The 18,568-nt window shown below is 42.5% G+C and overlaps 1 protein-coding gene across 1 annotated transcript; it reads left to right on the top strand.

Moving 5' to 3' along the window:
• Positions 1 to 983: 983 nt before the first annotated feature.
• LOC123078713 (plastidial pyruvate kinase 2) lies at positions 984 to 8,217 on the top strand (the record flags this gene model as incomplete). The annotated part of the gene is given in 12 exon segments (XM_044501304.1): positions 984 to 1,413; positions 2,383 to 2,670; positions 2,898 to 3,063; positions 3,751 to 3,885; positions 3,957 to 4,067; positions 4,152 to 4,240; positions 4,516 to 4,578; positions 4,876 to 5,051; positions 5,633 to 5,735; positions 5,827 to 5,975; positions 6,522 to 6,630; positions 7,779 to 8,217. Coding segments are annotated over 12 exon segments (1,734 nt in total). The 3' UTR covers positions 7,887 to 8,217.
• Between the last annotated feature and the right edge of the window lie 10,351 nt (positions 8,218 to 18,568).

Here is an 18,568-nt window from a genome sequence, read left to right as displayed (position 1 = left end):
TTGTCGAAAGATCAAATGTTGAAAGTCATGACTTGCTGCGTCATCTTGCACAACATGATCATTAAAAGCAAGCAGAAAGAGCCAGTGTTCGACACTGAACCATATTACAGGCAGGGTCCTCTTGCCCAAGTTGATCAACAGCTACCGGCATCATAGGTTGCCTTCCTCAATATGCGTCAGAACATCCGAGACCCACAGATGCATCAAGAACTCCACGATCTGATGGAGCACCTATGGAGGCTCAAGGGCAACACCTAGTTCGACGTGTGATGAACTATGAGTTTTAATTCATGTTTGAATTATGAGTTTGCTTCGTTGAACTATTTGATTTGTATTGATTTTTGTGATGAACTATGTGATAAAATTAGTTTATATTGAATTTGTGGCGAAGCACCCTGAATTTGGGCCTAATTTGCACCAAAATTGAACCGAAATCAGCGGCTGGGAGGCGAAATTGAGGGGCCGGCTAGGAACCAGAGCCCCCACGCCAAAACTACCGCCGGTTGGCCCCCAAACGGTGATATTTCAAGTCCATGAGGAGCCGAACGACTCGAGATGCTCTTATGTATTGTGGTCTGTCTTTCACTTGGCTATATATCCCAGTACCTCATCAGCGTGACACGTTTTTTTGAGAGAGAATAATCGACATGACAAGTACTCCTTCCGTTCACAAATACAAGATGTTTTGGATATTATTTTATAATATAAACTACATAGGGACTGAAATGAGAAGTCTATATACATTCAGTTTAGAAAAAGATCAAGAACATCTTAATTATATTTACGAACCGAGGGATTAAGTTCTACTAGGATCTATTGAAGATGCCGGTTCAATACTTGCAAAGTCACGCCATACTGGATGCGACGAACTCGCGTGCATTTGCCGAGGTTCTATCCCGGCCAACTAGACAAGCCACAACGGAGGCTCCAAGGCAAGGCGCGAGTGAGCGCGGCTGGGCGGGGTTAGCGAACGGCGTATGTAGCGTGGCGACGCGAAATGCAAAGCCAGCTCACCCGCGGCCACACCATAGGCCCACGCCCACATCGTTCCCCTTTCGATACAAACGAAGCAGAGGCGCATCAGCTTAAACCCAAACCCGTCTGCCATCTGCACTGCTCACGGCACAGGCACACGACTCGCACGCCTCACTACCTCATCTCCAACTCTGAATCCAGATGGCGCAGGTGGTGGCGGCAGCGGGCGCGGCGGGAGCGGCCAGGCCGCTCGGCGGCGCATCTGGGGCCGACTCGCTCCGGCCCGTGGCGAGGCTGCCCTTCGGCCCGCGCGACGCGAGGGAAAGGTGGAGCGGGAGCGTGGCCTCCAGGGGTCGACGTGAGCACCCGGTCGCCTCGGTGATTAGCGCCGATGCCGAGGTGATGCCGGTGTCGGCCGACGACGACGCGGTCGTCAAGGTAGCGCTTCCTCGTACCTGACTGCTACCTCAGCTGCTCGCTAGCTCGGGAACGGCGGTTTTTTGTGGTCTCCGGTTACTTTGGGGGCATGAAATTGGCTTTCCGTGACGGTGAAATCGGATTTGTCACGTCCGGGGGCATCATTTTCGTGCGCGTGACGGTGGAATTTAGAGCCCTGAACTGTTGGTGATGTCATTTTCTCAAAATTCTCCTCCATGCGTTGTTGCTTGAATTTTGGCGTCTGTTTGTGCTCTTTTATGTTTATATATGCATCCATAAGAGCTGCTTGTCTGGTACACCAAATTCTGTCCGTCGTTTTGACTGTTGTAAAGCATATATTTCTGAGTAACAGGCTATTTTTCATCTGGCTTAAGTTTTAACTGAGAGGATAGCTATTAATTATGTGGCTTAAGTTTTAACTGAGAGGATAGCTATTAATTATCTGGCTCAAAGTTTGAACTAAGAGGATAGCTATTAATTATGTTACTGTTTGCATAATTGACATTGGAACCATTGAATATAGTTAAGGAATGCACCCGAAAAGTATAAATAATTGGTATACTTTGTAACAGCCCCTTTTAAAAATCATTTGCGGGAATAATTCTCAGCAGAATCTGTATTGCTTAGCTTATTTCCTGCCACTGAAAAGGACGGAACCCCTTAATCTTACTGAGAATAGCTCAAAATGGATGAACTATTTTAAATATGGATGTGCTACCTTCTGATCACTTCTGTTAAATCACAATTTTGAGTCTTCTCTAAGCCACTTATACAGTAAGCTATGAACGCTTATGATGAACGTGACATATATATTGTTGTTTTCTAATTTTCTCTATGATAGGAAGTTATTTAACATGACATGTTTTCTGGCTCGCGTGCTGCAGTTATTCATAATAGTAAGGTGTATTTCTATTTTGGAAGCAACCTTATGAATTGAAACTTACTGTCAATAATACTTCTTCTTGACAGGAAGAAGAAAATTTCCAGCATCTTAAGGCTGTCCAGCAACTAGCAACAGCAGCCAATGGTGTGTGGTCTAAACCAAATGTTAGGCGCAAGACAAAGATTGTGTGCACAATTGGTCCCTCAACTAACACGAGAGAGATGATCTGGAACCTTGCCGAGGCTGGCATGAATGTGGCTCGGCTTAATATGTCACATGGAGACCATGCATCACACCAGAAAGTTATTGACTTGGTGAAGGAGTATAATGCTCAAACGAAGGACAACGTGATTGCGCTTATGGTTGACACCAAGGTTTGTATTCCTTTTTTCAGAGCTTATACATACACTCTGATGGATGAGCAATCTCGTCCTCAGAAGATGCTCTATTTGTGCCAGTCTTAATTATAAGTCTGTCATGCCCATGCTAGCGCATGATTTGCTCTGTTAATAAATACTGTAGTTAAACCTTTTGATGCTGCGCTTCTTTCATCATATTGTACCTTGATTTCTATGATTGAAGCTAGATTTTACATCTTCAGGGCCCAGAAGTTAGGAGTGGAGATTTGCCCCAGCCTATATTCTTGGAAACTGGCCAGGAATTCACCTTCACAATTAAGAGAGGGGTTGGGACTGAGACATGTGTTAGTGTTAACTATGATGACTTTGTTAATGATGTAGAAGCCGGTGACATGCTCCTTGTGGATGGTATGTGCACATTCTTTTCCTGTTCTGGTATTTGATTATTTGATCTTTGTTGGTGACACATGATTGTTTACAGAATGTGCGGATGCAGCAAATCAGTTTATCTGAAATAGTCTAACACTTACTTTTAGCTAGCGATTGAATAAATTTGTATTGCGGCACATAACTGTATATAGTGAATTGGATAGGCTCATGAAGAGCTGGTCTTTGTTAACATGGCTAAGCTAAGCTGTCACATGTTGTTTAAAATCTTCTGGTTTTGTCCAGCGTAATGATATTCTATGTTTTCTCTGCTGACACTTAATTTTATTGCTTTCCTGGAACACATTGTGTGGCTAACTACTGCCTACTAGCATGGAGTCATGATGCATCAATCGTTTATGCATGCGGAGACACAGTGTTTCCAACATTGCCCTGTAGTTTTGAGAGCATTAACACCTGCATCTGTTTTTGTACTTAAGTCAGCTTTCTGAGATGGAGTTTACCAGCACTTTTGTTTTCAGGTGGTCTTGCTTAGTGTGCACAACTGATTAACAATTGAATTAGAACATCAGATACCCATCTAACATCCTTCTACCTTTGTTCTCTGTATTTTTTATGCTTGTAAGGATGATTATATTTTTTGATTACGTAACTTTGACATTAAAGTGATTTATGTTGTGTTTAATGATCATTCTATTGGTTATTTAGGAGGAATGATGTCATTTCTGGTCAAATCAAAAACCGAAGATTCTGTAAAATGTGAAGTTATTGATGGAGGTGAATTAAAATCCAGGCGTCACCTGAATGTCCGTGGCAAGAGCGCAACCTTGCCATCAATCACCGGTAATAGTCATCATATGTTTCATTGAATAATAAATATGCTCTTGTCTCATGCACACTTTCCAAACTTTCAGATAAGGACTGGGATGATATTAAGTTTGGAGTGGAAAATCAGGTTGACTACTATGCTGTTTCTTTCGTCAAAGATGCTCAAGTTGTGCATGAATTGAAGGATTATCTCAGAAGTAATAATTATTCCGGACTTTATAAACAGCGTGGGCGTCGTTTTGAGTGTGTCTTGACCATGTTTCCTTTTTATTTTGACTCAGGCTCGAATGCGGATATACACGTAATTGTGAAAATTGAAAGTGCAGATTCTATTCCAAACTTACATTCAATCATTACAGCATCTGATGGGGTAAGAGGTTGATATTCATTGTTTCTTGAGTTTAGCAAGATGCACTATAAAATACTCCCTCTGTTCCATATTACTTGTCGCTGATTTAGTACAAAATTGTACTAAATCAGCGACAAGTAATATGGAACGGAGGGAGTATATCTTAACCATGAAAGATCTTAAGTTGTATGGGCATCATGAAAAGGGCTTCTTCTCTATTTAATCTTTTTCTACAGAGTGTGTCATTGTTGATTTTAGTTTTGAAGTACTGATGTATAAATTGTCGAGTTCTGTAGGCTATGGTTGCCAGGGGTGATTTGGGGGCTGAACTTCCTATCGAGGAGGTACCATTGCTGCAGGTATGATCTAGTTTATTGCACACTGTCCACAAGTCCATTGCACTAAATGCCCACTTCCCTGCTTAGTTATTTGTTTAAGCGAAAAGCTACAAACCTGGTTGTGCTCTGTACAATATCAACTACACAATTTACGCTTGGAAGGAAATAATTATTAACTGAGGGCCGCTTTGCACTTGTTTGTATATACATCTAGGTAGCTATCCAATTTGAAACCTGGCACTGAACTTTCTGTGCTTCCGTTAGTTGATTCGATATGGGATATACATGACATGCTTAGAATTTCATGTCCCGATGCAGGAAGAAATTATTAGAATGTGCAGAAGCATGGGAAAAGCTGTCATTGTCGCCACTAATATGCTGGAAAGCATGATCGTTCATCCAACTCCAACCCGTGCAGAAGTTTCAGACATTGCTATAGCTGTTCGGGAAGGTGCTGATGCAGTTATGCTTTCTGGGGAAACTGCACATGGAAAGTATGTGTTTTCGTTTTCTTATGCATAACAAAATATTGTTTATATATTTCCAGCAAACTATATGTGCACCCACAGTCTATTGTTAATAAATTAACTAACAAAAGCCAGCTGATTTTATTACTAAGTAATATTTCTGCAGTACTATAGGATGTTATTTTTGTGATTGTATTCTTTAAATGTTCCAGAAATTGTTAGGACTACTAATGTGTGTTCATCAGCTATAAGCTGTTATTTGTAATTGTTGGTGATTTTGCTCTTGTCCTATTATTTATCCTGAGTAAACTATGATATCTAACTCTACTTTCAATATGTCTGCTCTGAATTTGTGGTATCATGTTGTTTTGGTTTCCATCTAAGTTAGCTCATTCGAACGTTTTTGTTGTGTTAGACTTACTGAACTGCCACATGGATCATGGATTGCTTGATTTTGTTGTAATAGATCATGAATAAAGGAGTGGGCATGTTGATGTTTAGTTGCACTCTTTTTGTTGCCCTTTTGGTTTGTTTAAAAGATGCTTGCTATTTATGACGTGCATTTAAGATGGATACATGACTAAGCTTTACCACTTGATGCCGGACAGATTTCCCTTGAAAGCTGTCAAGGTCATGCATACTGTTGCACTAAGAACTGAAGCAACTATTATTGGCGGGGAAACACCGTCTAACCTTGGTCAGGTGTTCAAGGTCTGAACTGCAATATCCCAACTGACACTGCATGTCTTTTTCTTCACTTTAACCCAGTTTCTATCTTTCCTATTTACTTTCTTCCCTGTAGAACCACATGAGCGAAATGTTTGCCTACCATTCAACAATGATGTCCAATACACTTGGTACATCAATTGTGGTTTTCACAAGGACGGGATTTATGTCTATCCTACTTAGCCATTACCGGCCATCTGGCACCATATTTGCCTTCACAGATCAGTAAGATTTCTCTGCTTTTGCTCCAATGTTATGTCATCAATAAAATGAAACTCCTATGTTAACATGTTAAGAAACAAAATCACCGATGCTGCTAAGATATTCAATGTTAATCATGTGCAATACATTAATTACCAATACATTTTCTTGCCTTGTCATCCAGTCATAATGATAACCTTGACAAGCAATAGCAAATGATGCGCTTAGCTGCTTATTCACCAACATACGTGGGCTGAAAACCAGCTCTGCTTTTCTACTTGGTGAACACCGTATCCCTAACATGTGCATGAAGTCATTCCTAGGAACTGTTTGCCTCATGCAAGTTATTTGATTATTGAAACTAGTATATCCTAGGAGAAGAGTTTATCACTAATGAAACTGAATTTAGATAATGTTGTGGTGGTATATGCTTTTTATCCTACTGTTGTGGGAGAACTGATCTGAAGATTAGATCTATTATTTCTGGAAGCATAATATTGTTGCCCCCTTTGTTCATATTTTCTTTTTAAAGTATTTCTTAGTGTTATTGATGTTGGTTACTGCTTATAGGGAGATAGTTAGACAACGACTGGCTTTGTACCAAGGTGTATGTCCAGTTCACATGGAATTTTCTGATTGTGCTGAGAAGACATTTGCTGATGCTTTATCTTACTTGCTGGTAATCACTGATATACCCCATCCCTTCTAGTATTTTTTTTTTGCTGGCATTAGCTTACGTATCTACGATTGTGGTTGCAGTACATGATGAAACCGTTAAAATACCCTAAAAGAGCCTGCACTAAGTGTTGAAATTAGTTAGGCTATATTGCCTTAGAAACTTGGAAGGCTTTTTGGAGCGTGGGTACAGAGGATGTATCAGATGTTTCTACTCATAGGGTGCTCATGATATTCGTAAACCTGAAATGCCCCGCAAAAAGTTGTAGAACACATTCCTGAGGCATGATCTACCAAACGCTAACTAAATCGGTGCACTATAAACAAGTTGATGCTAAATATATGATCGTGGAATTGGAACTACTTTCTGCCAAAAATAGGTGTAGAACCATAACAATTAACACAGACTATTGGAAATAAAAATGGGCTTTTAAGACAATAACAACCAAGATATTGACCTTATGGAAGACAAAATGGGCCTATTACAGTGACGAACAACTCACTCGATTGTGGTCACAAATGATGATGATGCATTCTTCTTTTGGCGAGTTTCTGGGGCTAATACATGTGATATCGCACTGTCCACTAAATTCTTCAGTTATGGAATGTGCAAAAATTTAGCGTGTTCACATAGTTTGGCCCGCAAACTGCAGCTACTAACTGCATTCGTTGCTCCCAAACATATACTCCCTCCGTCCCAAAATAAATGTCTCAAGCTTAGCACAACTTTGTACTAAAGTTAGAACAAAGTTGAGACACTTATTTTGGGATGGGCAATTACGTTCCCAACTTTGATCTATACTGAAAGCCGGGTGCATAACATTCATCTTTTTTCTCTCTCCACCGTCTGATTTCAAATCAAACGGACATAAATGCATATAGGAAATAGGGAAATACGGGGTACTCAGCAGCATATTAAATCTAGAATCGTCCCGAAGCTGCTTTAAGAAATAGTAAAACTAAACAAGCAAGCGCATGTGACCTTGATCTGTGTGCTTAATTAGAAGGGCGGGGAAATTAGCTGGAGAAGTTACATGATTTTCGTCGCAACATGCATGTTCACACTATTCCATTTCCATATACGTTTTGATACCATTTCTTTTATTATAACATGAGAATATGTCGTCTAACATGATATGCTACATTTCACAGAAGCATGGTATGGTGAAGGAAGGTGAGGAGGTTGCACTCGTTCAGAGTGGCAGACAACCCATCTGGAGGTCGCAGTCCACCCACAATATTCAGGTTAGGAAGGTTTGATGAGGAATGCCCATTTGCACGACCAGTAACGGAGGTATTTGCTGTGATTGGGGCAAACACGAAGGTCCGGTTATGATGCCATGCCGGCATTACTGTCCTTGAGCCATGAGCTTGATAGCATGTGTACTACGTAGATTTGTTGTTTGAGAGCGAGTGTTGTGATTCTATTCTCTCTTTCTATTCTCTCTTGCTGTTTACTACTCTTGCGTGTAAAATGATTCAGACCAATCATTTCCTCTGTCTGTTTTTAGCTGTAGCTTGGGAGTGCTGTAGGGTTCTTTATTTTGTAAAACAATTTATGCATTAATACATTACAAGGACTTGTTCGACAGGAACTTTGTTGCAAAATGTGTTTGCCTTTAATTCCAGAACTGGCACAAGACTGAGAGGCCGTTATCAATTTTGCCTTTGTTAACTAGTTCAGCGTGGAGGATGATGTTGCCCGAGAGGTAGGCATAGGCATGCCCGCGAGATGAAAATTAAGCCTGACATGACATGATTATTAAAGCAACAAATAGTGTATTTTTGGCTTGAGGCACCGTCGCCCATCGACACCGCCAACACAAAAGGGAACGCTGCAGATGAGCAGCAAAGGCAGACATGCCCGGTCCGCAGCAAAGCACAACACCACAGCCCTACGTAGAGCCAGCGAAACCGTCAAAAGGACTGGAGGAGATTGCAGTTAGTGCTCTGGTGCTCCCAGTTCTTGAAATCTCGACCCGCGACCGAATACTGTTGGGGCACGTCCATCATGCAGAGTTAACGCTTAGTCGTCGTGAGACTGGTGACCGAATTTCAGTCGGTCAAACTTTCTTATTAGTTGATGTGAAAATTCTGATTAGTCATCAAAATAGGACCCCCTGAAAAGTGTCACATGTGTGGCACGAATACATGGCAATTCCGAATATTTTTTATGGCAAGTTCAGTGACGCGAGGATGACAACTTTAATTGTTAAACATGACAATTTTTTTTCGGATGGCAAGTTTCAGTTTTTTTATTTTTCTTTTCTTTTTGGATGACAACTTTAGTTGAAAAAATGTCAGGACCGAATTGCTTCATGCCACACGTGTGGCACTTACCATTTGGGTCAAAATATTGGTTGATGTTTTTTTACCCTAACTTTGCATCTCGCTGATTAGTGCGCACAATATGGCTGACAAAATTTTGGTGCACGTTTTCTGTGCTTGTTACTTAGTCCGCTATTTGGCAAAAATAAGATAGAGTGCCTATTTATTTTGTTATTGTAATGCTAACTTTGGTGTCACTCGCAAAACCAGATGCAAGGCAAATATTTTTGGTGTAATGATAGGAACACATACCCGTAACCCCCCTCGAAGAAAAACCCTTAGTAAGGAGAATAAAAGCCCACTGATTGTTAAGAGGGATCGGGAGTTTAAGAAGGAAGGGAATGGGAGCTGAGAGTGCCAATCATCAATTTCTTCCCATGGGGACACTGTTAATTTGTGGGTAGGCCTTTATCGCGAACTAATTCCCATCGCATATCAAATAAGGGAATGGGAGTAAATTCTATTTCCCACAACTACTCCGTTGATGAACTCCCTGGCACAAACGCCCGTTCCTCTTCCCAAAGGTTACCAAGTAGGCTATTAGTAATAGTGTACTACTTTTATTTTCGGAAATGTTAAAAATCTGAAGTCAGATTTTAAGCGCTAAAAATAACGGCCAGATTTGCCATGCAAAAACAGATAAAATTACCATGCTTTGTGCATAGGATTTGCCATGTTCTACAGTGAAAATGGCCATGTAACGTAAAAAATCAACAGAAAATTTATCATGCTACAGCGATTAATTGCCATACGTTTGATCTGGATTTGACGTACCTGAGAGCGTCAGAATTTTTAGCCCTAAAATACTGACCTCAGATTTGTATTGAAATCCTTTATTTTCGAATGTAGTAATAGTGTAAAATTAACCCGGATGGATGCCAAATTACTTTAGGATACGTCTAGCGAGCAGCCGTGCGCTCGCTAGCGATCCTCGCCAGCCAGCCATATTAGGAATATTTATGCCCCATGTCCTAAATAAGAAACCTGGTCCCCACATGAGACAAAACTAAAAAAGCATCGGCCATCGACACGTCTTCTATTTCCTCCTTCACGCTGGCGCCACTTCTTCCTATCTGCATTAGTAAAGCAAAAAGCCAATTAATTGCATTTCAAAAAATTCAAAAAGCTATAACTTTCAAACCACATATTGAAATTAAAATCCGTTTTCACCGTTGTAATCCTCGCAATGAGATCTTTAAAACTAGACCTAATTTATATAGGTTTCGATGAACTTTTTTCACAGCCAACTGTTGGTACTACATGGTGCAACTTTTATACTATGGGATGCAACTTTTTTTAAAACTAAATTTGGTGCTACCACAACCAAACTATAGTACTGCATGGTGTAATTCTAGTGTTAGATGAATCAACTTCAAGTGATGAGCAACTTCACCTGCTGCCCCGTCCACCTGTCTAGCAGATGATATGCAACTTCATTTACCGCTCGGACAACTGTCTAGCAGTAGATCCGCACCTTATCTCTACCACATGGACATGCATTTTTCACCACCCTAATTACCCCTGAGATGTGCAACTTCATTTGCTGTCGGCGCCAATTGGCTAACAAATTATGTGCAATAACATCTGTTGTTCGTGCCAACTGACTAACAAATGATGTGCAACTTCATCCGATGCCCGTTCCACCTGCCTAGCAGACAATGTGCAACTTCGACTACTGCCCGGCCAACTGCCTAGTAGTTGATGTGCAACTTCGGCTGCTGCCCGGCCAACTGCCTAGTAGTCGATGTGCAACTTTTTCCCTACCCCATGGATGTGCATTTTCACCTCCCTAATTATCCATGTTAGTGAGATGTGCAACTTCATGCGCTATCTGCGCCAACTGACTACCAGACGATATGCAACTTCATCTGCTGCCGCAACCAATGTTCTAGTAGGTCAATGTACAACATTCCCCCGACTCCGTGGATGTGCAGTTTTCACCACCTCAATAGCCTCTGGCTGTGCAATGTGCAACTTCGTCTGCTGTCCTGGCCAACTGTTTAGCAGTTGTTGTACAACTTCATCAGCTGTCCCGACCGCCTATCTAGCAGATAATGTGCAACTTCGTCTGCTACACCTGCCAATTGCCTAATAGTCGGATGTGGAATTTTCACTACTCTAAGTACCACCGCGAGTGAGATATCCAAGTTTTTATATCCCGACCAACTGTCTAGCAGTCGATGAACAACTGCCTAGTGGTCGATGTGCTCCATGACATGGATAATTAAGGATTGAGGTAGGGGTTGAGCGAGAAAGTTTGCCAAAGATGGGGAAAGAAGACCACGGTTGCGCAGACTCCTATGTGGTGGTTCTCTCACGCAATGCCTGCCCACACCAAATCTATATGAAAACGCCTTTTTTGAAAACTATAATGAAAACCTAAACACACATATCATGAAGAAAAAAACGCAAAATTTACCTCTCCTCCGTTGCCACCATTATCTCCCTTCTACAACCATTTTCACTTCACCATATTCACTGCAAGAAACCCAAGGACACACATGTGAGCTGGAGAAAGCATAAGGAGGCGAGACATGCACATAAAAGTCCACTAGAAAACACCACGTGATCTACTAAAAAACTGGACGAACACTTGGCGGAGAAAACCACACCGGAAAAAACCTGTCGTAACTGTGTGATGCAGACACAATGTCCCGTTTAGATATCATGGCAAAAAAATGGCCTGCCAACTAAATGATCTAGAGCGTGCAACTATTCTACAAATGTAGCCAACTAACTTATGAGCGTGTGCAACTGAAAAATGAAATTTTAAAAATAGACTAATGTTCATCCTTTGTGTCTAAATCCAACTATGTTTGCATTCCTGTGCAATGTTTACTAGCCAACTATGTAGTGTAGAGTGTACCAGTTAGATATCATATAAAAAAATGTCCCCCCCAACTATAATTTCTGGAGCATGCAACTACCATCTAGATGCAGCCAACTGACATGAGAGGTTGTGCAACTGAAAAATGAAAAATGAAAAAAATGTCCTGATTGGTTCTTGTGCAACTAAAATACTTGAGACTGCCAACTCCTGATTGGTTCTTGTGCAACTAAAATAGTTGAGGATGCCAACTCATATGATATTGTTGTGGGACTATTTAAAAGGTTGAGACTGCCAACTCTGAAATGGTTCTGGTGCAACTATGGAAGTTGAGGATGCCAACTCGTATGATACTGTTGTGCAACTATTTGAAAAGTTGAGGATACCAATTCTTAATTGATTGTTGTGCAACTATAAAAGTTCTGGATGCATCTATAAAGGTTGAGGATACCTCTCCTTCACTAGGAGCCGCATCTCCTTCTACGACCATTTTTGGCCTGTGAAAAATGCAAACGAACAAATTAGTCAAAGCAACCAAATGTATACAAGAAAAAAATAGCAAAAAAAATGATATAAAAAATGCCACGGGGTAAAGCAACTTATGATGATTTTCCAAAGCACACATACCAAGCAAAAAATTGTGTGCAACTTGATGCACTGTATGGCCAACTGGGCACAAATGAGCGTGCAACCAAAAAAAATCAGTATACAGACCGCGTGAACTTGATTTAGGCACTGGAGCCAAACCTACCTAGCCGTCAACCGTGCAACTAGGTAGCCTTTCCCTGTGCAGCTGTATAAGTGCGGCTAAGGCAGCTAGGATCTGTACTCCTATACGAACGTGTACCCTTGCCAACAGGGCACACATGAGTGTGCAACCAAAAAAACCACACACACTGCTTGAACATAGTTTACACAGTGCATCCATCTAAATACCATCGATTGTGCAACTGGTTAGCCCTTAGTGTGCAACTTCATAAGTTGGCTAGCCAACTGAGATATGTATATGTGTCATCCAACTACGTTTGCGTTCCTGTGCAACTATTACAACAAACTAGCCAACTAGTTACTTATATGCATGGAACTTACGAGAAAACAGAGAAACCACACGAATGCATTTACAAGAAAAAAGAGGTACATAATGTAATGAAGCTCTAGAGAGAGTATCATGTTTAAAAAGACAGTTGTAGTCTAGGCAAAAATAGAAGGATCAAGATAGGATCCTGAACCATACCAATAGTTGCGAAATTAGAACAACCAGCCGTGAAAATCCAACTCAAACCCTAATCGCTGTACAAACCCACCACTAATCCTAATCACCATAGCTCCTTGAGCAAGATGCTGAAAGTACTGTACATATGCGGATGAGAGTATGCATGCTTCTAGTTTACAAATAGTAGTTGGTCGAGCTTACAATGACCCGCGTCTAGCTAAATTGAAGTAATCAATGTGAGAGCTAGATTTCATCTAGCCAATTTAGTATCGTTGTGTTGTGTAAATGCTTGATGGTCATATCCAACTAAGAACTATTATGTGTGCAACTACAACTGCTGTAGATGCCAACAAAAAATATGAATAGCAAAAATAGATCAACCTAAACAAGGCTTAAACAAAAACGTCATCTAGTCTTTGTATCTTCATGAAAGTGGATAGGATTTTTCTATACCTGAAGCATACACAGGCAACAAGCATAGCACAAAAGTAGCAGAATGTAGGACACCCAATTTCATCCAAATCAACGGCCTTCTAGCGAGTGTGCTACAGAGATAAGATTAAGCTGTATCAGAAATGCGTACTGATACAAGTGCCTGTGCAACTTGAGCGGTAGTAGAAAAAACAACTTACGTTCTCCTGCAAGCAAGCCAGGGATGAATCTGGATGTGTGTTTTGATTCAATAAAAAAGGAGAGATGGATCCAGCCCGGTGGCGGCAACCTCCTACACTCCAGCCCGGTGGAGATAAGAGTGAGCAGCAGCAGCGAGCTCCGTCAAGGTTGTTGCGGCACTGCCGGATGCGTTGACGAGGTTTGACTTGAGTGCGGCCTGACCCTCGGGGGAGAGGAGGGGCCAGAGTTGGAAGAGGCCTTCGGGGGAGAGGAGCTTGCGGAGGAGGACAGCGGCCATGACACGGAGCTCGGAGGTGGACGAGTCAGAGGAGGCCGTGGAGAGAGGATCTTGCGGAGGAGGACAGCGGCCATGGCGCGGAGCTCGTGGGGGAGAGGGGGGTAGTTGGCGTCGCGGGTGATGAGGCGAGGCGCAGCACACGGGGCTCCGGGTGGGAGCCGCGGAGGTGGTGGAAGGCGGCCTCGGCGGCGGCATGGTCGGCGTTGGGGGCCTGTGGAGAGTAGCAGAGCCAGGCGAGGGAGATGGAAGACAGAGAAGGGAATTTTCTAGGGATACGTCTAGCGAGCAGCCGTGCGCTCGCTAGCGATCCTCGGCAGCCAGCCATATTAGGAATATTTATGTCCCATGTCCTAATTAAGAAACCTGGTCCCCACGTGAGACAAAACTAAAAAAGCATCGGCCACCGACACGTCTTCTATTTCCTCCTTCACGCTGGCGCCACTTCTTCCTATCTGCATTAGTAAAGCAAAAAGCCAATTAATTGCATTTCAAAAAATTCAAAAGCTATAACTTTCAAACCACATATTAAAATTAAAATCCGTTTTCATCGTTGTAATCCTCGCGATGAGATCTTTAAAACTAGATTTAATTTATATAGGTTTCGATGAACTTTTTTCACAGCCAACTGTTGGTACTACATGGTGCAACTTTTATACTATGGGATGCAACTTTTTTTAAAACTAAATTTGGTGCTACCACAACCAAACTATAGTACTGCATGGTGTAATTTTAGTGTTAGATGAATCAACTTCATGTGATGAGAAACTTCACCTGCTGCCCCGTCCACTTGTCTAGCAGATGATATGCAACTTCATTTACCGCTCGGACAACTATCTAGCAGTAGATCTGCATCTTATCTCTACCACGTGGACATGCATTTTTCACCACCCTAATTACCCCTGCCCAGTGAGATGTGCAACTTCATTTGCTGTCGGCGCCAATTGGCTAACAAATGATGTGCAATAACATCTGTTGTTCGTGCCAACTGACTAACAAATGATGTGCAACTTCATCCGATGCCCGTTCCACCTGCCTAGCAGACGATGTGCAACTTCGACTACTGCCCGTCCAACTGCCTAGTAGTTGGTGTGCAACTTCGGCTGCTGCCCGGCCAACTGCCTAGTAGTCGATGTGCAACTTTTTCCCTACCCCATGGATGTGCATTTTTTACCTCCCTAATTATCCATGTTAGTGAGATGTGCAACTTCATGCGCTATCTGCGCCAACTGACTACCAGACGATATGCAACTTCATCTGCTGCCGCAACCAACGTTCTAGTAGGTCAATGTACAACGTTCCCCCGACTCCGTGGATGTGCAGTTTTCACCACCTCAACAGCCTCTGGCTGTGCAATGTGCAACTTCGTCTGCTGTCCTGGCCAACTGTTTAGCAGTTGTTGTACAACTTCATCAGCTGTCCCGGCCGCCTATCTAGCAAATGATGTGCAACTTCGTCTGCTGCACCTGCCAATTGCCTAATAGTCGGATGTGGAATTTTCACTACTCTAACTACCACCGCGAGTGAGATATCCAACTTTTTATATTCCGACCAACTGTCTAGTAGTCGATGAACAACTGCCTAGTGGTCGATGTGCTCCATGACATGGATAATTAAGGATTGAGGTAGGGGTTGAGCGAGAAAGTTCGCCGAAGATGGGGAAAGAAGACCACGGTTGCGCAGACTCCTATGTGGTGGTTCTCTCACGCAATGCCTGCCCACACCAAATCTATATGAAAACGCCTTTTTTGAAAACTATAATGAAAACCTAAACACACATATCATGAAGAAAAAAACGCAAAATTTACCTCTCCTCCGTTGCCACCATTATCTCCCTTCTACAACCATTTTCACTGCAAGAAACCCAAAGACACACATGTGAGCTGGAGAAAGCATAAGGAGGCGAGACATGCACATAAAAGTCCACTAGAAAACACCATGTGATCTACTAAAAAACTGGACGAACACTTGGCGGAGAAAACCACACCGGAAAAAACCTGTCGTAACTGTGTGATGCAGACACAGTGTCCCGTTTAGATATCATGGCAAAAAAATGGCCTGCCAACTAAATGATCTAGAGCGTGCAACTATTCTACAAATGCAGCCAACTAACGTATGAGCGTGTGCAACTGAAAAATGAAATTTTAAAAATAGACTAATGTTCATCCTTTGTGTCTAAATCCAACTATGTTTGCATTCCTGTGCAATGTTTACTAGCCAACTATGTAGTGTAGAGTGTACCAGTTAGATATCATATATAAAAATGTCCCTCCCAACTATAATTTCTGGAGCATGCAACTACCATCTAGATGCAGCCAACTGACATGAGAGGTTGTGCAACTGAAAAATGAAAAATGAAAAATGAAAAATGAAAAAAAGTCCTGATTTGTTCTTGTGCAACTAAAATACTTGAGACTGCCAACTCCTGATTGGTTCTTGTGCAACTAAAATAGTTGAGGATGCCAACTCATATGATATTGTTGTGGGACTATTTAAAAAGTTGATGCCAACTCTGAAATGGTTCTGGTGTAACTATGGAAGTTGAGGATGCCAACTCGTATGATACTATTGTGCAACTATTTGAAAAGTTGAGGATACCAATTCTTAATTGATTGTTGTGCAACTATAAAAGTTCAGGATGCATCTATAAAGGTTGAGGATACCTCTCCTTCACTAGGAGCCGCATCTCCTTCTACGACCATTTTTGGTCTGTGAAAAATGCAAACGAACAAATTAGTCAAAGCAACCAAATGTATAAAAGAAAAAAAATAGCAAAAAAATTGATATAAAAATGCCACGGGGTAAGCAACTTATGATGATTTTCCAAAGCACACATACCAAGCAAAAAATTATGTGCAACTTGATGCACTGTATGGCCAACTGGGCACAAATGAGCGTGCAACCAAAAAAAATCAGTATACAGACCGTGTGAACTTGATTTAGGCACTGGAGCCAAACCTACCTAGCCGTCAACCGTGCAACTAGGTAGCCTTTCCCTGTGCAGCTGTATAAGTGCGGCTAAGGCAGCTAGGATCTGTACTCCTATACGAACGTGTACCCTTGCCAACAGAGCACACATGAGTGTGCAACCAAAAAAACCACACACACTGCTTGAACATAGTTTACACAGTGCATCCATCTAAATACCATCGATTGTGCAACTGGTTAGCCCTTAGTGTGCAACTTCATAAGTTGGCTAGCCAACTGAGATATGTATATGCGTCATCCAACTACGTTTGCGTTCCTGTGCAACTATTACAACAAACTAGCCAACTAGTTACTTATATGCATGGAACTTACGAGAAAACAGAGAAACCACACGAATGCATTTACAAGAAAAAAGAGGTACATAATGTAATGAAGCTCTAGAGAGAGTATCATGTTTAAAAAGACAGTTGTAGTCTAGGCAAAAATAGAAGGATCAAGATAGGATCCTTAACCATACCAATAGTTGCGAAATTAGAACAACCAGCCGTGAAAATCCAACTCAAACCCTAATCGCTGTACAAACCCACCACTAATCCTAATCACCATAGCTCCTTGAGCAAGATGCCGAAAGTACTATACATATGCGGATGAGAGTATGCATGCTTCTAGTTTACAAATAGTAGTTGGTCGAGCTTACAATGACCCGTGTCTAGCTAAATTGAAGTAATCAATGTGAGAGCTAGATTTCATCTAGCCAATTTAGTATCGTTGTGTTGTGTAAATGCTTGATGGTCATATCCAACTAAGAACTATTATGTGTGCAACTACAACTGCTGTAGATGCCAACAAAAAATATGAATAGCAAAAATAGATCAACCTAAACAAGGCTTAAACAAAAACGTCATCTAGTCTTTGTATCTTCATGAAAGTGGATAGGATTTTTCTATACCTGAAGCATACACAGGCAACAAGCATAGCACAAAAGTAGCAGAATGTAGGACACCCAATTTCATCCAAATCAACGGCCTTCTAGCGAGTGTGCTACAGAGATAAGATTAAGCTGTATCAGAAATGCGTACTGATACAAGTGCCTGTGCAACTTGAGCGGTAGTAGAAAAAACAACTTACGTTCTCCTGCAAGCAAGCCAGGGATGAATCTGGATGTGTGTTTTGATTCAATAAAAAACAAGAGATGGATCCAGCCCGGTGGCGGCAACCTCCTACACTCCAGCCCGGTGGAGATAAGAGTGAGCAGCAGCAGCGAGCTCCGTCAAGGTTGCTGCGGCACTGCCGGATGCGTTGACGAGGTTTGACTTGAGTGCGGCCTGGCCGTCGGGGGAGAGGAGGGGCCAGAGTTGGAAGAGGTCGTCAGGGGAGAGGAGCTTGCGGAGGAGGACAGCGGCCATGACGCGGAGCTCGGAGGTGGACGAGTCAGAGGAAGCCGTGGAGAGAGGATCTTGCGGAGGAGGACAACGGCCATGGCGCGGAGCTCGCGGGGGAGGAGGGGGGTAGTTGGCGTCGCGGGTGATGAGGCGAGGCGCAGCACACGGGGCTCCGGGTGGGAGCCGCGGAGGTGGTGGAAGGCGGCCTTGGCGGCGGCGTGGTCGGCGTTGGGGGCCTGTGGAGAGTAGCAGAGCCAGGCGAGGGAGATGGAAGACAGCGAAGGGGATTTTTCTAGCGCGGTGTGCTTCTTGTCGCTTAGCGCGGCCGCTCGGGACGATGAAAAAGTGCGCGGCCAC

Source organism: Triticum aestivum, chromosome 3D (genome assembly GCF_018294505.1).
Source record: "Triticum aestivum cultivar Chinese Spring chromosome 3D, IWGSC CS RefSeq v2.1, whole genome shotgun sequence".
In the NCBI taxonomy this organism is placed as follows: domain Eukaryota; kingdom Viridiplantae; phylum Streptophyta; class Magnoliopsida; order Poales; family Poaceae; genus Triticum; species Triticum aestivum.
This window is presented reverse-complemented; position numbering and strand designations above follow the sequence as displayed.